Source organism: Gadus macrocephalus, chromosome 3 (assembly GCF_031168955.1).
Source record: "Gadus macrocephalus chromosome 3, ASM3116895v1".
In the NCBI taxonomy this organism is placed as follows: domain Eukaryota; kingdom Metazoa; phylum Chordata; class Actinopteri; order Gadiformes; family Gadidae; genus Gadus; species Gadus macrocephalus.
In genome coordinates, this window is record NC_082384.1 from 26,191,871 (window position 1) to 26,211,340 (window position 19,470).

At 50.7% G+C, this 19,470-nt stretch overlaps 1 protein-coding gene across 1 annotated transcript; it reads left to right on the top strand.

The window, feature by feature from the left end:
* Positions 1 to 95: 95 nt before the first annotated feature.
* On the top strand, positions 96 to 19,022 carry armh3 (armadillo like helical domain containing 3). Its single transcript, XM_060048274.1, has 24 exons — positions 96 to 246; positions 986 to 1,093; positions 1,191 to 1,247; positions 4,100 to 4,246; positions 5,165 to 5,272; positions 6,382 to 6,474; positions 7,976 to 8,050; positions 8,132 to 8,218; positions 8,711 to 8,767; positions 8,878 to 8,921; positions 9,686 to 9,746; positions 10,181 to 10,227; positions 10,660 to 10,735; positions 10,832 to 10,925; positions 11,037 to 11,141; positions 11,402 to 11,460; positions 11,552 to 11,617; positions 12,116 to 12,185; positions 12,497 to 12,557; positions 13,146 to 13,234; positions 16,235 to 16,317; positions 16,406 to 16,532; positions 17,591 to 17,666; positions 18,867 to 19,022. Exons 2-24 carry the CDS (start codon positions 992 to 994, stop codon positions 18,994 to 18,996), a joined length of 1,914 nt encoding a protein of 637 aa, XP_059904257.1. The 5' UTR covers positions 96 to 246; positions 986 to 991; the 3' UTR covers positions 18,997 to 19,022.
* Positions 19,023 to 19,470: the final 448 nt, after the last annotated feature.

Genomic DNA, 19,470 nt, shown 5'->3' on the forward strand with positions numbered 1-19,470 from the left:
ATGACAACTGAATCCATGTTTCCGTAGCATCTCATTTTTCTAAGCGTGAGCAGACGGTGAACCCGTCCGTCTCTAGGACCCCGCGGACTCCCTGAACCCGTCCGTCTCTAGGACCCCGCAGACACCCTGCAGAGGGAGGGCTTCACAGCGGAAGCAGAGCGAGCAGCAGACGCTAACGTACCGATGCTACCAACGATATAGCTTCACGAACAACATTTACTAACTTGATAATAACATTTAACCCCGGTAAGGTCCAAGTTAAAATGTTGAACACAATGGAACTGACAACATGTTAATGTCACCACGAATCTCAAAAGCTTTACCATCAAAAGCCAACTTTAGCATGCTAGCTGTCTTAGCATACAATGTTATGCTACTGAGAGAGGTGTTTGCTAGCTGCCTACCTTTAGCCGGCTGACTGACTGACTGATAGCATATGGGGATATTAATATATATATATTAATATAAACCTCTTCTATAAGTAACCAATCAGATCTCAGCACGACAACCGTGTCAGATCAGGTCATGTCTGTCTGTCTGTCTGTCTGTCTGTGTCAGATCTGGGCTTGGGTTCCTGTGATGGCATTCAGAGACCAAGCAAGCAGATATTCTGCTGTTGAAGTGGTTGTGAATGACTGTGTTATTAGACTGTATCAGCCTTGCAATAGTCATCTTTACTTTGGGATTTTACAACTTTGTAAACTAGCAAATAAATGTTGCCCAGCCAGATGCCTTTTGCTTTGCTCCAGGTCACTATGACATTTAGGGCATTCATTTATTTATTTATGTATGTATTTATTTTGTATGAAAGGCAAATAACTGACACTACACAAAACAGGTCCTAATAATAAATAGTACTAGAGTGATTGCTAGCAGCAGGTCTGTTGAATGGATTCCTATCAGAATGACCAGACCGTCGCCGTCTAGATGTGTGTACGAGCCTGTGTTCTCCACCGGTCTGAGTTCAGCGTCTCTCTGTCCCCAGACCGCCATGTCTCAGGTGGAGAAGAAGGTGGGGCTACTCCGGAGGTCCTCCTCCTCCAAGAAGCCGCTGAAGGAGAAGGTGGTGCTGATGTACGACGAGATCTTTGCGGTAAGGGCTTCTGCTTGTTCTCTGTAGTATCGTTATTGGTAGCAGGTGCATTGGGGGGAGGGGGAGGAGGAATAATCTGCTGTCTCGCCCTCCACAGAAAGAAGACCCCTCCAAACACAACCCCCGCTTCTGGGACGAGCTGTTCCTCATGAAGGTGAGGAGAGGATGTTGGTGAATACGCGTTCGCCCCCATGTCTGAACGTCCCATGTTTGGGAGGTTTGTCACACCTATGAGGTGCATAGGGTCCTCGGGCGGAATGTGGCTCAGGAGGTAGAGCGGGTTGGCTGGTAACCAGAAGGTTGCTAGATCTTTCCCCGCCTCTCCGGACGTCTCGTCCTAACTGCTCCCGACGAGCTGGCTGTCGCCCTGCGAGGCTGACTCCGCCGTCGGTGTGTGAATGTGTGCATGAATGGGTGAACGTGGCAATATTGTAAAGCGCTTTGAGCGGCCGCTGGTGAGAGAAGCGCTGTCTAAATGCAGTCCATTTACCATAAGTCCTGAATGATGATTGCAATTTTTGGGTTGTATCTTCATGGCTGAAGGTCGCTGGATAAAAGCATTCGCTAAATTATGTAATAAGCACATCGTTGAAAGTACTGGTATGCATATGGTTATGCAATTTATGCTAATTTTCATTCTAGGAATAATGTAGTGGATTGTTTCTGATGTTTCAGACTCTTCTGTTATGAATTGCATAGCTTTAGTTTAATAGGCTCTGATAACAAAACAGACTAAATCTTCAGATTTTGTCTGTTTAGCAGTCCAAAGAACGTGGACCAAGAGCCCCCCCAGACCCGGCTACAAGCAGTCCCTCTCGAAGGGCCTGTTCATGTGTCGTTGTGTTAATGATGGAAATAGTGTGTTACACTTTTAGCCATTTATAATTGTATCATTGGGGAATCCTTATCTTTAAAATAGAGGTGTTCCGACCATTTTCTCCTTCCCGATACTGATGGGCCGCTGCCGAGCATATACCCATACAGCATCTAGTATTGTACCTACTCACAGACCGTTAATATACCCATACAGCATCTAGTATTGTACCTACTCACAGACCGTTAATATACCCATACAGCATCTAGTATTGTACCTACTCACAGACCGTTAATATACCCATACAGCATCTAGTATTGTACCTACTCACAGACCGTTAATATACCCATACAGCATCTAGTATTGTACCTACTCACAGACCGTTAATATACCCATACAGCATCTAGTATTGTACCTACTCACAGACTGTTAATATACCCATTAGGGCTTTGACTTTTGGCCAAAAATCATATTCGAAGTTCGTTTGTTTATTAATATTAGTATTCGAATATATTCGAATATTTATTAATAATATTTTGACCATTAAATGCCTTCAGTAATACCTGGGCTGAATCCGAATACTTAGTACATACTATTTATGTTCAGTGTCTACTCCTTGACCGTACTACATGTACTACACAGTGTAGTACGGTCTACAGCTATGCGTAGAACGCCTCTGAACTCTTCCGAACACCGCCGTAACTCCACCGGATGTTTGGAGATGACGTGTCTCCCCTCAGATGCCGGCAAAATTACCTTGATAAGTTACCTGTTTTCCGTCTTGTCATCGTTGCTATTAAATTAAAAATGTCTCTCTTTACTTAATTACTTACTTTACTTTTTTACTCTTTTTAATGTCTTTTTTTCGCCGCTTTCTATGACGTCTTTCTAAGCCGCTGTTGGTAGTGTCGGGTCAGCCATCTCTTCTTCGTCCGTTACCAGACTCGTCTGGTAACGTAGTGACCTACCGTTGTATACTGTGGCGGTAGTACGCATTCGGAAACGTTTTCCGTACTACACAATGCACACTGAGCATTCGGACGCGCTATATTTGTGGCGTACTACAAAATGCATACTATAAGTATGAGTATTCGGATTCAGCCCCGGGCTTTGGGAGGTTTGTTTACAGGCGTTGCTATGGTTACCGGTCTTGCGTGTTCCAACGGTTTATTATGTTTCTAATAAATCGCTGTCTCATCAATACTTCATTCACTGCCTCTTCTGTGGTCATTACAATATTATGAATAGACTGCATGGGTTCTCCGATGTCTCTCTCTCTTGGCCTGCCCATAACAGGTTCCAATATTAAGGGCTGCCTAATATTCGTTCGAATTTTGATTTATTTTTTTGATATTCGAATTATATTCGAATCACGAAGTTCGAAGTCAAAGCCCTAATACCCATACAGCATCTAGTATTGTACCTACTCACAGACCGTTAATATACCCATACAGCATCTAGTATTGTACCTACTCACAGACCGTTCATATACCCATACAGCAGCTAGTATTGTACCTACTCACAGACCGTTAATATACCCATACAGCATCTAGTATTGTACCTACTCACAGACCGTTTATATACCCATACAGCATCTAGTATTGTACCTACTCACAGACCGTTAATATACCCATACAGCATCTAGTATTGTACCTACTCACAGACCGTTAATATACCCATACAGCATCTAGTATTGTACCTACTCACAGACCGTTAATATACCCATACAGCATCTAGTATTGTACCTACTCACAGACCGTTTATATACCCATACAGCATCTAGTATTGTACCTACTCACAGACCGTTTTCTTATTGAAGGGTTCTCTTACGATGACTCCTCCTTGTAGTTAAACGTGAGCATCCATGTTTTTCCGACTTGGAAGCTCAGACGCATGTAGGTCGGAGATGCCGCGTTTCCCGTTCCGACTTTCCTCCCCCGACCGTTAACGAACGCAGCCTACACTGTAGTGTTTGAGACGTTCTCTGTGTAGTAATGGAGTCATGTGATCGGATCGGATCGGCGCATAGACCTCCGTACTCGCTGATACTCGATACTGCCTGAAATGCAGTTTACACTGCAGTGTACACTTTACACTGCAGTGTAAAGTTTACACTTTACACTGCTCACACTAGGATAGCCCCGTCTCAGCCCAGTATGACCCACGCCGTAAACAGGCCCCTCCCTTTGCAGGTGAACCTGGAGTACCTGGAGTCCAAGCTGGAGAGCGTGGACGGGGAGGAGGTCCAGAGGATCCAGGACAACATCAACTCTCTGTTCCACCACTGTGTGCAGGCACTGGGGGAGGAGCACCAGATCAAGGTGGTCAACGCCCTGCAGGTACAGACCCTCTGAGACAGCTCCCGCCCCCTCTGAGACAGGCCCCGCCCCTCCGAGACAGGCCTGCCCCCTCCGAGACAGGTCCCGCCCCCTCTGAGACAGGCCCCGCCCCCTCTGTTACACGCCCCCTTTGAGATGGGTCACGCCCCCTCTTAGACAGGTCACGCCCCTCTTAGACAGGTCCCGCCCTTCTTAGACAGGTCCCGCCCCCTCTTAGACAGGTCCCGCCCCCTCTAAGACAGGTCCTATTAGTCGTTAGGCAGATCCCTTGCCAAAGCGACCCCACAGTGATTCCAGACGGACTGACTGATTATGGCCATAAGTTATGCTCATTGGTTCAAATCTAGATCGACCGATCTCAGCCGTTAACCACAGAGAGGAGGCAGGGGAATGGATTACTGTTGTTTTCTCATATATCTCACTCCTAAGCTCCTCCCTCCCTCCCTCCCTCCCTCCCTCCCTCCTTCCCTCCCTCCCTCCTTCTCTCTCTCCCTCCCTCCCTCCCCCCCTCCCCTCCCTCCCTCCCCTCCCTCTCCCTCTCTCCCTCCCCTCCCTCCTTCTCTCCCTCCCTCCCCTCCCTCCCTCCTTCCCTCCCTCCCTCCTTCCCTCCCTCCCTCCTTCTCTCTCTCCCTTCCTCCCTCCCTCCCTCCCCCCTCCCTCCCTCTCCCTCTCTCCCTCCCCTCCCTCTCTCCCTCCTTCTCTCCCTCCCTCTCCCTCCCTCCCTCCCTCTCTCCCTCCTTCCCTCTCTCCCTCCTTCCCTCCCTCCCTCCCCCTCTCCCATCCCTCTTTCTCTCCCTCCCTCCCTCCCTCCCTCCTTCCCTCCCTCCCTCCCTCCCCTCCCTCCCTCCCCCCCTCCACTCCCTCTTTCTCTCCCTCCCTCCCTCCTCTCCCTCCCTCCCTTCCTCCCTCCCTCCCCAGACGCTGTGCGCTCTTTTCCGAGGCGTCCACCAGAAGAACAAGTCGTCCTCGGGCTTCGACATCATCAACATGCTGATGGGCTTCGACAAGGCAGAGCTCCGGATGAAGGTGAGGGTTGGAGAGGAGCTGGAGACGGACCGCCCACAGCGTCAGACCCAGAGACGTCTTTTAAATTGAGATGTTCCCATACCATTTTCTCCTTCCTGATACCGATTCCTGAACTTGAGTATCGAGACCGATACCGGGTATACACCGATGCAGCCTGTAGCATAGTAACCACGAGCAGCACTTGTTCTTACTGAAGGGCTCTCTTATGATGACAGCAATGTACAGTCGCTTCACGCTCCACAATACCCTTTTTTTCAGGACTAGATAATTAACATTTCTAATCTAGAATTATATGATAGATTTCAGTGTTTCCCCTAGAATTTTTTTTAGGCCCGGTGGTAAGAGCTGATAGTGTGATTTGTTGGTTATTTACATATAAAACACTTGCTTAGCCATCACAAGTTGATAATGATTCAATAAACACGTTATTAACAATAAACTAATTTTATTTACAATACACTCATTTTATTTACAATACACTCATTTTATTTACAATACACTCATTTTATTTACAATACACTCATTTTATTATGAACACAGTGAGCATGGCTGGTTGCTACACTTAATCTTTCTAGGCTCTGCCATGCTAATGATGATGTAACTTACTGCTGTCAGATTGTCCGTTATGATGGGGCATCATCTGCGCACGCGCGACACCGCATTATTATTATTTTAACCTTATTATTATTTTTTTCATTATTTTTTCTTTTCTTTGGCCGGTTGTTGGCCTGGCGGGGGCGCTCGTTGGCCTGGCGGCCCGCCAGGCCTGAACAATGGTAGGGGAAACACTGGATTTGTATTCTTGTAGTCGATCGTGAGCATCCTATTTTTTTCAACTTGGCAGCTCGAACGCACGTAGGTCAGAGACGACGCGTTTCCCATTCCGACTTCCATCTCCGACGTTAAGGAACCCAGCATAACACGTCGTGTTGTGATGTTCTCTGTGTAGTAAAGGAGTCATGTGATCGTATCGGATGGATCGCGCATAGACGTGCTCGCCGATACACAATACTGCATTTGAGGCAGTATCGGAGGGGGTTCTGATGCTGATTTCTGATCCAACTCTAATGTTAAATGTATATCTGACGGTCTGTTCTGTGTTCTGACAGGACCTGATGGAGAGCCTGGACAGCCTGCTGTGTGGGGACGGATCTGAGAGTCTGAAGAGTCTCTGCCTCAAACTGCTGCTGTGCCTGGTCACGGTGAGGGGAGGGAGCAGCTCTGGGTGGAGCCGCTCACTCTGGGTGGAGCAGCTCACTCTGGGTGGAGCCGCTCACTCTGGGTGGAGCAGCTCACTCTGGGTGGAGCAGCTCACTCTGGGTGGAGCGGCTCACTCTGGGTGGAGCGGCTCACTCTGGGTGGAGCGGCTCACTCTGGGTGGAGCGTCTCACTCTGGGTGGAGAGTCTCACTCCGTGTGGAGCAGCTCACTCTGGGTGGAGCGTCTCACTCTGAGGAGCGTCTCACTCTGAGGAGCGTCTCACTCTGGGTGGAGCGTCTCACTCCGGGGAGCGTCTCACTCTGAGGAGCGTCTCACTCTGGGTGGAGCGTCTCACTCCGTGTGGAGCAGCTCACTCTGGGTGGAGCGTCTCACTCTGAGGAGCGTCTCACTCTGGGTGGAGCGTCTCACTCCGGGGAGCGTCTCACTCTGTGGAGCGTCTCACTCCGGGGAGCGTCTCACTCTGGGTGGAGCGTCTCACTCCGGGTGGAGCGTCTCACTCTGGGTGGTGCGTCTCACTCTGGGTGGAGCGTCTCACTCTGGGTGGAGCGTCCCACTCTGGGTGGAGCGTCTCACTCTGGGTGGAGCGTCTCACTCCGTGTGGAGCGTCTCACTCTGGGTGGAGCGTCTCACTCTGGGTGGAGCGTCTCACTCCGGGGAGCGTCTCACTCTGGGTGGAGCGGCTCACTCTGGGTGGAGCGGCTCACTCTGGGTGGAGAGTCTCACTCCGTGTGGAGCAGCTCACTCTGGGTGGAGCGTCTCACTCTGAGGAGCATCTCACTCTGGGTGGAGCGTCTCACTCCGGGGAGCGTCTCACTCTGTGGAGCGTCTCACTCCGGGGAGCGTCTCACTCTGGGTGGAGCGTCTCACTCCGGGTGGAGCGTCTCACTCTGGGTGGAGCGTCTCACTCTGGGTGGAGCGTCCCACTCTGGGTGGAGCGTCTCACTCTGGGTGGAGCGTCTCACTCCGTGTGGAGCGTCTCACTCTGGGTGGAGCGTCTCACTCTGGGTGGAGCGTCTCACTCTGGGTGGAGCGTCTCACTCTGGGTGGAGCGTCTCACTCCGGGGAGCGTCTCACTCTGGGTGGAGCGTCTCACTCTGGGTGGAGCGTCTCACTCCGGGGAGCGTCTCACTCCGTGTGGAGCAGCTCACTCTGGGTGGAGCAGCTCACTCTGGGTGGAGCGTCTCACTCTGGGTGGAGCGTCTCACTCCGGGGAGCGTCTCACTCTGGGTGGAGCGTCTCACTCTGGGTGGAGCGTCTCACTCTGGGTGGAGCGTCTCACTCTGGGTGGAGCGTCTCACTCTGGGTGGAGCGTCTCACTCCGGGGAGCGTCTCACTCCGGGGAGCGTCCCACTCTGGGTGGAGCGTCCCACTCTGGGTGGAGCGTCTCACTCTGAGGAGCGTCTCACTCTGGGTGGAGCGTCTCACTCTGGGTGGAGCCTCTCACTCTGGTAAAAACCTTGCCTGACTGGTTCTTGTGTTCCAGGTGACGGACAACATCAGCCAGAACACCATCCTGGAATACGTGATGATCAACAGCATCTTTGAAGCCATCCTGCAGGTGTGTGGGCTCAGGTCCCGGTGAATCCCTGGAGTCCTTCTCCTGGTGTGTTACTCAGCTTTGGTTGTCCCGTGTGTTCAGATCCTGTCAGACGTGTCCAGCAGGGGGCAGCATGGCTACGACGCGGTGGTGCTCCTCGCTCTGTTGGTCAACTACAGGAAATATGAGGTGGGATGAAGAAAAACGTCTTAAGGACACTTTGGAAGCAGAATAATTTATTTAATGTAAGAGCATGATCCTGGGAAGATACTGGCAGCAAAGTGACCAAGAATACATTCAATGAGACAATGGTTACATGAATCTTAAAGGGTAACCTTTCCATTGTGGGAAGTTAATTCAACGGTAACAAAGTTTAGGATGGGTCATGGCATGGGCATGGCTGACTTCGTGGCTACAATGGCGATGCAAATGCCACCTATCTTAACACCGCTCAGTCAGAGAGAGGAAGGGAGGTATCTCTAGGTCCAAGCAGAGTGTAAACAGTGCCTTTTATATTGACCAGTAATTATAGAATCCAGGTTCATATAATATGGATATAGCTGTAGACTAGGGTTATGATTGCTATTTCCACAACGTGAGTGTGCAGATCTATGCAGATGAGGCGGGGGGGGGGGGGGGGGGAATGGAGCCGGGTTAAACCAATGCTCGTCTGTCCTCCAGTCGGTGAACCCGTACATCGTGAAGCTCTCCATCGTGGACGACGAGCCCACCCTAGACGTGAGTGCTTCCCCTTCACCTGGTCTGAGTGGATCCTTTTGATCAGAGCTTGTTTTCCTGGTCTGATCTCCGGTAACGTAAACCTTTCCCCCCTGGTCTGATGTCTACAGGGAATGGGGATGGTGGTGCATCACGCGCTGACAGAATACAGCCGGTAAGAGAGAGGGCTCCATCCCCTCTGATGGTCACTTGGTTTGTCTGATGGCGTTTCTTGTAGAGCACATTCTGTGTTATCAGGTGGACTCTATTAAAGGGTTTGAAAGGCTTCCCTTCGGTTTATGTTGACAACAAACACGTCATCTTCGGCCACCTAATGATAGTTAGACCACAGTTATGTCTGTCTAAAGTGTATTTCTGTAAAAGATAGACATACCACAGTTATCTCATTCAAATGTCAATCAAATTCAAATCAGAATCGCGATGTAATAGAACGCGGTATGAAAATCGCAAAGGCTGCGGTTAAAAAAAAAAAAAAAAAACGTAAAAAAATTACTGACTGGAAATGGAAATCAGTACGATTCATTTATTTTAATTTTACAATTCAATAGTTAAATAAAGAAGTTTATAATATAAATTAATCTCAACACATCGGCCTTGCCTAAAGGAAAGAGCAGTTTTTATGTTGACTGCTTCCAATGTTGTGTTGGTCATACTAAAGAATGATTTATTTATTTTTTTGTGAGTAATACACAACATAAGGAACTTAATTAATTATAAGAATCACACATTAAATCGCAATCGCAATATTGGTCAAAATAATCGCAATTACCTAGACTATTTCCCCAAATTGTTCAGCCCTACTCCTTGTGGTCCAGGCTGCAGACTTCGTGCCGTGTTTTAGAGAAAAGCAACATATGGGTGTTATAGAATCACATGACATGAACCTGAAGGTCCACCCCTCTGTCTGCTCCTCATCAGGCAGTACAAGGCCAAGGAGGAGGAGAACCAGGGGGGCTTCTTCTCCACCCTCACCACCATGGTAGGAGACCACCTTCAGGGGAGACAGAGACCTGAGAGCAGCCTGGGATAGGTTCCTTGTGTGGTCTACGTTAACATTTACATTCAGGGCGTTTATCAGACGCTTTTATGCAAAGTGACTTACAATAAGTACATTGGTCAGAAGAAAGAGCAACAACAATATATCTCTGGGTACAGTAAGGATGTTCATAGATCTCTAGGTTAACCCATTACCTGTGTGCAACAGAGATAGCTAGGATAATGTGCTACACCATGCAGTGTAAGTACTCATTTTAAGTGCCAGGACTCACAACATACAATAAGTTTGTGGGGGGGGGGGGATCACATATGAACTCTGGTTCATGTGTGATCATTCTGGGTATCAGTGTCATACAGCAGGAGGGTTAGACAGGTGTGTTGGGGTGACTGAGGGTGTGATACCTGCTCTGTCCACAGGTGGGCAACATGTTCATAGCGGACGCAGACGAGAAGCTCTCCGTACAGTGAGTGCTCTGCTTGGTTTCTACACCTGTTCACTTTGATAGATCGCCTGTCAAATGTGTTAGCTGGTTTCTCTGTGGTTCAGTTAGAACGTCGTACTCTGACCTCATCCCTTCACTTCCTGTTAGAACAACATTCTCTGATCTCACCCCTTCACTTCCTCTGATCTCACCCCTTCACTTCCTGTTAGAACATCGTACTCTGATCTAACCCCTTCACTTCCTGTTAGAGCGTCGTACTCTGACCTCATCCCTTCACTTCCTCCCGGTCTCTGATCTCACCCCTTCACTTCCTCCCGGTCTCTGATCTCACCCCTTCACTTCCTCCCGGTCTCTGATCTCACCCCTTCACTTCCTCCCGGTCTCTGATCTCACCCCTTCACTTCCTCCCGGTCTCTGATCTCACCCCTTCACTTCCTCCCGGTCTCCTGTCAGGACCAACGAGGCCATCCTGCTGGCGTTGTACGAAGCCGTTCATCTCAACAGGAACTTCATCACGGTGCTGGCCCAGGTAAGAGCGCCCCAGCGCCCTGCGCTCAGAGCCCCAGGGCCTTGGCCTCTGTCGTATGATGAGGACTCTAACCTCTCTAACGTTCTGCCTCTCCAGAGCCACCCGGAGATCGACATGGGGGTCACCTCCATCACCCCGTCTCCCACCACCCCCACCACCCCGCTGGGCACTAGCCCCCCCTCCCTGGACGGTGAGTCTCACCCCCACCCCCTACACCCCCCCCCCCCGCCCCCCCCCCCTCCCTGGACGGTGAGTCTCACCCCCACCCCCTACACCCCGCTGTCTGTCTGTCTGTCTGCAGTCATGAACAACCAGGAGCAGCTGACTCTGGACCCCAACCTGCAGACCAGCAACCTCCTCATCACCTTCCTCAAGTACGCCTCCATCGTCATGCAGGACACCAAAGGTGAGTCCTCCCCCCCCCCCCCCGGCCTCTACAGCCCCCGCCCTCTCCTCTCTGATGTGGGGCCTTTGCCCGCTTGGCATGACTTTGTTTCAGTCAACGTCTGGAAGGGAAACTTTACGTGTGTGTGTGTGTGTGTGTGTGTGTGTGTGTGTGTGTGTGTGTGTGTGTGTGTGTGTGTGTGTGTGTGTGTGTGTGTGTGTGTGTGTGTGTGTGTGTGTGTGTGTGTGTGTGTGTGTGTGCGTGTGTGTGTGTGTCTTCAGAGGAACACAGGCTCAACAGTGCACGGCTGTGTCTCATCATCCTCACCTGCATCGCGGAGGTAGGAGACCCCCCCCCTTCACTCCCCTCCCTCCCTCCCCCCCTCCTCCCTGATGTCTCACCTCGCTCTGGCCTGCTCGTGTCTCCTACAGGACCAGTACGCAGACTCCTTCCTCCACGACGACAACATGAACTTCAGGGTCAACCTGCACAAAATGGTGGGTCTGGGCGTGGAAGGAAGCCAGACGCTTTAGAGCTGTTCTGGGGCCGACACCACTGTCGGAAATCCCCCCAGTATCGGCCAGTACGCAAGTCTTTGGGCAGCTACGATCACATGACAACGTGCGGTGTTATGCTGCGTTCGTTAGCGGCCGGAGGTGGAGGGTCGTCTCCGACCTACCTGCGTTCGAGCTGCCATGTCGGAAAGACAGGGAGGCTCATTCTTAACTACAAGAATACTAATGTGTTATTATAACTCTAGATTATAAATGTCAATAATCTAGAGAACCAACTGTACATTTCCGTCGTCCTAAGAAAACCCTCCAATAAGAAAAAGCGTCTATTAGTAGTTTGGACGCTAGACGCTGTATCAGTATGTACCCGGTATCGGCCGATACTCAAGATCAGGAATGGGAATCGGTATCAGGAAGGACAAAGAGGGTGAGGAACATGGGAGCGTCTGTAGCCTCTAACGAGTCCCACTGCGTGTGTTACAGCCGATGAGGCACAGGAAGAAGGGAGTGGACAAGAACATCCCCTGCCGCCCGCTGGTGTGTGCGGTCCTAGGTACGTCGTTCCCCCCCCCTCCTGCTCTGTGGGCCCCCCTCCCCCCCTGTTGGAGATGTTCCCCCACCTGGTGCACGGTGCTGGGGGTGGCAGTGTCTCTGGTTCGATCCCCGGCTCCTCCAAGCTGTACCGAGGTGTCCCTGAGCGAGACGCCTCCCCCTGACTGCTCCTGACCAGCTGGCCGTCGCCCTGCGGGGCTGACTCCGCCGTCGGGGTGTGAATGGGTGCATGAATGATGGCTTTGGATAACAGCGCCAACAAAAAACCCTAAACGTAAATATAAATGTAAACGCTTGTCTCTGTGATTCCAGATCTGATGGTGGAGTTCATCGTCACTCACATGATGAAGGAGTTCCCCATGGATCTATACATGTAAGGGCTCTGTGACAATCACCAATGATTGGGTTCTTGAATATTATTTAGGATCATTTCTATACTAATGTCATAAGCGGTTGCAAATGGGCCATTATTTCTGGGGTTGAGATTGGCCAGTATTCCGTTTATAATCGGAAACGGAATTAAGCATTTCTGAAGCTTCAACCGAATGATTGCTAATTGTACTCGTTAAACTAATGAGAAGAATCTGTTATGTGGTGTTAACAGTTTTAGCAATACTTCGTGGTGTGTGTGTGTGTGTGTGTGTGTGTGTGTGTGTGTGTGTGTGTGTGTGTGTGTGTGTGTGTGTGTGTGTGTGTGTGTGTGTGTGTGTGTGTGTGTGTGTGTGTGTGTGTCAGCAATCATAGGCAGTCTGCATATAGGGAGAAGGTGCTGTCATCTCTACCAATAATATAACTATATATTTATCTCTACTGATTCACTTGGTTGTGGATACTTGCAGTGTTTGTGTTGTTTGAGACATGATAGGCTCTTTATTAATATTTGGATGCTATGGTGTTGTAGTATTAGTCATTCCAAACAAATGGATCAAATGTGTGGTGTGTGTGGGGGCTCTTCCTGCAGGCGCTGTGTCCAGATCATCCACAAACTGATCTGCTACCAGAAGAAGTGCAGGATCCGGTTACATTACACCTGGAGGGAGCTGTGGTCAGGTCTGTTCCTCTCTCTCTGGGGTCAGGTCTGTTCCTCTCTCTCTGTGGGCAGGTCTGTTCCTCTCTCTCTGTGGTCAGGTCTGTTCCTCTCTCTCTGTGGTCAGGTCTGTTCCTCTCTCTCTGTGGTCAGGTCTGTTCCTCTCTCTCTCTGTGGTCAGGTCTGTTCCTCTCTCTCTGGGGTCAGGTCTGTTCCTCTGGGGTCAGGTCTGTTCCTCTCTCTCTGTGGGCAGGTCTGTTCCTCTCTCTCTGTGGTCAGGTCTGTTCCTCTCTCTCTCTGTGGTCAGGTCTGTTCCTCTCTCTCTGGGGTCAGGTCTGTTCCTCTGGGGTCAGGTCTGTTCCTCTCTCTCTGTGGGCAGGTCTGTTCCTCTCTCTCTGTGGGCAGGTCTGTTCCTCTCTCTCTGTGGTCAGGTCTGTTCCTCTCTCCTCTCTCTCTGGGGTCAGGTCTGTTCCTCTGGGGTCAGGTCTGTTCCTCTCTCTCTGTGGGCAGGTCTGTTCCTCTCTCTCTGTGGGCAGGTCTGTTCCTCTCTCTCTGGGGGCAGGTCTGTTCCTCTCTCTCTGTGGTCAGGTCTGTTCCTCTCTCTCTGGGGTCAGGTCTGTTCCTCTCTCCTCTCTCTCTGGGGTCAGGTCTGTTCCTCTGGGGTCAGGTCTGTTCCTCTCTCTCTGTGGTCAGGTCTGTTCCTCTCTCTCTGTGGTCAGGTCTGTTCCTCTCTCCTCTCTCTCTGGGGTCAGGTCTGTTCCTCTCTCTCTGTGGTCAGGTCTGTTCCTCTCTCCTCTCTCTCTGTGGTCAGGTCTGTTCCTCTCTCTCTGTGGTCAGGTCTGTTCCTCTCTCCTCTCTCTCTGGGGTCAGGTCTGTTCCTCTCTCTCTGGGGTCAGGTCTGTTCCTCTCTCCTCTCCTCTCTGGGGTCAGGTCTGTTCCTCTGGGGTCAGGTCTGTTCCTCTCTCTCTGGGGTCAGGTCTGTTCCTCTCTCTCTGGGGTCAGGTCTGTTCCTCTCTCTCGTGGGTCAGGTCTGTTCCTCTCTCTCTGTGGTCAGGTCTGTTCCTCTCTCTCTGGGGTCAGGTCTGTTCCTCTCTCTCTGTGGTCAGGTCTGTTCCTCTCTCCTCTCTCTCTGGGGTCAGGTCTGTTCCTCTCTCCTCTCTCTCTGGGGTCAGGTCTGTTCCTCTCTCTCTGGGGTCAGGTCTGTTCCTCTCTCCTCTCTGGGGTCAGGTCTGTTCCTCTCTCTGGGGTCAGGTCTGTTCCTCTCTCTCGTGGGTCAGGTCTGTTCCTCTGGGGTCAGGTCGGTTCCTCTCTCTCTGGGGTCAGGTCTGTTCCTCTCTCTCTGGGGTCAGGTCTGTTCCTCTCTCTGGGCTGTGGTCAGGTCTGTCCTCCTCCGTCTCCCTGTCTCACCTTACCTCCTCCGTCTCCCTGTCTCACCTTCCCTCTCCGTCTCCCGGTCTCACCTTCCCTCCTCCGTCTCCCTGTCTCACCTTCCCTCTTCGTCTCGGTCTCACCTTCCCTCTCCGTCACCCTGTCTCACCTTCCCTCTCGGTCTCGTCTCCGTTCAGCCTCCGGCCCTTGCGTGCCTCTCTCTGTGCCGGCAGCCATCTGAGTACGGACTCCCCTGGTCCCAGGAGAGCCCTAAGAGGGGTGCATTATTCATGTCCTGCACTCGTCCTTCACTGTCAAAAAGCTTTTGCTGTTGAGAGGCTTTTATTTTGGAAGGGCAGAAGACTCGCTGTCTGTATGTCAGCCGGCAGAGCTGACATAGAGCTTGTATAACAAAGCCTCATTTCCATTTGGACGTCTCTAGGATTTAAGTTTCCTCTTTAAGGGTTCCAAAAAGCCGAGGTCAGAGCCCACATCAGGGTATCCCTGCAGGCTGGGATGGCTCCTTCTCGCTGTGTCTCATTACAACCCCGTTCCTGGGCGTGGGCGGCAGTAGCTCAGGAGGTAGAGCGGGTTGGCTGGTAACTGGAAGGTCGCTAGTTCGATCCCCGGCTCCTCCTAGCTGAGGTCGAGGTGTCCCTGAGCGAGACGCCTCACCCTGGCTGCTCCTGACCAGCTGGCTGTCGCCCTGCGTGGTCGACTCCGCCGTCCATGAATGGTCGCAAGTCGCTTTGGATAAAAGCGGCGTCAGCAAAATCCCCTAAATGTAAATGTTCCTGTAATCAGACCGTTAAGGACCTGAACCCCCCCTCTCCTCGAGGCTGGTGATCAGGGCACAATGCAGCCTGAGGACCAAGCCCAACGGAGGACATAAAGCAGTCTCCTCCTCCTGCTGGGCTTTCTCTGGCGTTGAGAGGAGGGGCTCACAGGTTCCAGTTCTGAAGCACTCGATGGGGGCGTTCCGTCAGCCTGAACGCAGAGACCCGGGTTCGATTCCTGCCCGTGGTCCATCACTGCGTGTCCTCCCGTCTTTCTCCTATACCTTCCTGTCTTACTCTAGAGAAGCCCTCGATGTGGCATCCCGTCACGGGGACGTGCAGCCAGGGGGAACCCGAGTGGGTCTGCGTGTTCCTGGTGGGAGGAGAGGAGGCCGCGCCCCGGCTGAGTGCCTTGCATTAGCTGTGTCCGAAATCGTTCCCTCTCACGGATATAGTGCACTATACAGGGGGCTCGCCACTCAATTTCATGGACTATATAGTGGACATAAAATACCCAAAATTTGAGTGAACATACGATCTGTACATGTTACTCCCGAATACCACAATGCAATGCGGTCGTTTAGGAATGTTCAGCGTAGTGTCCGAATTCTCGTTTGTTCTTCCCTTTATAGTGCACTATATCATAAACACTATAGGGAATAGTGAATAGTGAGTGAATAGGGAACGCCTTCGAACACAGCTAATGTGTGCGTCTCTTGTGTTCAGCTCTCGACCTGCTGAAGATGTTACAGTGTGTGTCTCCCTTAATGTGGTAGTGTGTCTCCCTGAATGTGTTACAGTGTGCGTGTCTCCCTGAATGTGTTGCAGTGTGCGTCGGTTACAGTGTGTGTGTTACAGTGTGTGTCTCTGTTTGTGCAGCTCTCATCAACCTGCTGAAGTTCCTGCTCTCCAACGAGACGACGCTATTGGCCAAGCACAACATCTTCCATCTGGCCCTGCTGGTGGGAAACACAAACACGCACACACAAACGCACACACACACCCCTACACACGCACACACTCCTAACCCCCCCTGCCCTGGTGTTCCAGGTGGTGAACCTCTTCAACATGTTCATCACGTACGGGGACACCTTCCTGCCCACGTCCAACAGCTACGACGAGCTCTACTACGAGGTGGTGCGCATGCACCAGGTGTTTGACAACCTCTACTGCATGGGTAAGGACCAGAGACTAACGGCAGATAACCAGAGAGAGTAGAGACTGAGACAACAACCTCTACTGCATGGGTAAGGACCAGAGACTAACGGCAGATAACCAGAGAGAGTAGAGACCTAGAGAACAACCTCTACTGCATGGGTAAGGACCAGAGACTAACGGCAGATAACCAGAGAGAGTAGAGATGGAGAACAACCTCTACTGCATGGGTAAGGACCAGAGACTAACGGCAGATAACCAGAGAGAGTAGAGACTGAGACAACAACCTCTACTGCATGGGTAAGGACCAGAGACTAACGGCAGATAACCAGAGAGAGTAGAGATGGAGAACAACCTCTACTGCATGGGTAAGGACCAGAGACTAACGGCAGATAACCAGAGAGAGTAGAGATGGAGAACAACCTCTACTGCATGGGTAAGGAGAGGGAGACCAACGGCAGATAACCAGAGAGAGTAGAGATGGAGAGAACACAGAATCAGAATTACTTTGATTACATCTTATTGTACAAGTACACAAAAGTCCAATTCTTAGGCTTGGTTCCTCAACAGGCACATAGCGGCAAAAATACAAGATAAAGTAAATACAGATTACGGTACAAATGGAAACTCGTAATAATAAGCACCAGGAGCAGTAGTGGTACCAGCCACGGTTTATTCTAGTGCAAAAATGTAGTGCAAATTACAGAAATATGTATTTAAATAATGTGTTTTTGTAGTGTGCGTGGGTTTGGGGGTAGTGGATTGACTGACTGCCTGTTACACTGTGTTGACCTGACTGCCTGTTACACTGACCTGACTGCCTGTTACTCTGACCTGACTGCCTGTTACACTGACCTGACTGCCTGTTACACTGACCTGACTGCCTGTTACTCTGACCTGACTGCCTGTTACACTGACCTGACTGCCTGTTACACTGACCTGACTGCCTGTTACACTGACCTGACTGCCTGTTACACTGACCTGACTGCCTGTTACTCTGACCTGACTGCCTGTTACACTGTGTTGACCTGAGGCCTGTGACTGCGTCTGGGTCTAAATGGTCACTCTTGTTGTGTTCAGTGTTGAGGGTCTCGACCAACACCGGCCAGTGGAAGGAGCCCGCCAGCAAGGTCACACACTCTCTGGTCAACGTTCGGTAAGCACTCACTCACTCACTCACTCACTCACTCACTCACTCACTCACTCACTCACTCACTCACTCACTCACTCACTCACTCACTCACTCACTCACTCACTCACTCACTCACTCACTCACTCACTCACTCACTCACTCACTCACTCACTCACTCACTCACTCACTCACTCACTCACTCACTCCTCTTCATCATTCAGTGATCTGGTTCTTATACCTTTCCTCTTTCATCTATCTGCCTATAGAAGGGTTGAGGGAGACTGCAGCCATGATGGCAAAGAATGGATTCAAAGAGATGATCAGTTATCACATACACTACTGTTCAAACGCCTGGGGTCACTTTGGGAAATGTCCTTATTTTTAAAAGAAAAGTATTATTTTATTCCAATGAAGATAGCATTAAATGATCAGAAATACAGTCTAGACATGGTTAATGTGGTGAAGGACTATTCTAGCTGGGAACGGCCGATGTTGATTTGAATATCTACATGATGGTGATATGGTACATTGTGTTCTTATGGTACATTGTTTAATCGTGTTAAAAGGCTAATTGATCATTAGAAAACCCACGTGCAATTATGTTTACACAGCTGAAAACTGTTGAATAATAGTGCGAGTTTTGATGGAGAACATGAAATGTCTGGGTGCCCTCAAACTTTTCCACGATAGTGTATATTAGATATTGATACCATATTACCAGGGCTGATTCGCCTTGATTCTATCAGTAGGACGTTGTATTGGATAAATCATACCCATAAGGTAACATAGCGCTCCTCTGACACTCAGTGCTCATAGCATGAAGCTCTGCTGTAGCCCGGAGGCTGTGATGGGGAGTCACGCGTTTGGCTCCTGCTAATGGAAAAGGATCCGTGATGGGATTGCAGAAGCAGTAATATCTCAGTGTGGGTGTTTGATGGTGTGTCGCCCGTCTGAACCCCCCCCACCAGATCCCTGCTCACCCGGGGGGATCCAAAGATACTTAAAACACGAGCAGAGTGATGAGTTCTCTGAGGAGGCACGGGAGACGTTTACCTTCTCTCCTGTGACCTCCCATGCTGAGCGGGAAACAGTGAGCGTAATGTTGTTGAAGTAAAACACGTTGATGGTCTGCGGGTCCGTCACAAAGTGGCGTTTAAACCCTGGGAGGTAAACGCTCTCTTCTCTTTTATAACCTAACGTTTGATATGAACTCATGGATTCCAGGGCCATCATCAACCATTTCAACCCCAAGATCGAGTCGTACGCAGCCGTGAACCACATCTCCCAGCTGTCTGAAGAGCAGGTAGGCCGCATCCTGGATGAATATTTCATCGCAGCTCCATTAGACATTTGAATAAAACAAAACCCCACGCAAACTCTCTTTTTGTTTCACATGGTATTTAAACTGTGTGCGTGTGCGTGTGCGTGTGCGTGCGTGCGTGCGTGCGTGCGTGCGTGCGTGCGTGCGTGCGTGCGTGCGTGCGCGCGCGCAGAGAGACTGGTTGGGGATCATTTCACGGCTGACTTCCACTTCTAATCTGGAGGAAAGCTCTGCATAATTGTGCCATTTCCCAACCTCTGCTGGGCTGAACCTGGGTGTCTGGATGGGTGAATGTCAGCCCCTCAGTATGAATTGCTCTGAGTGGCCGCGATGGGTCATTAGCGAGGTACTCAGTAACACTAACAGGCTCGAGAGAGGGGATGTGTGAGCGGGTCGGCTGGTATCCAGAAGGTCGCTGGTTCGATCCCCGGCTCCTCCTAGCTGAGTGCCGAGGTGTCCCTGAGCGAGACGCCTCCCCCTGACTGCTGCTGACCAGCTGGCTGTCGC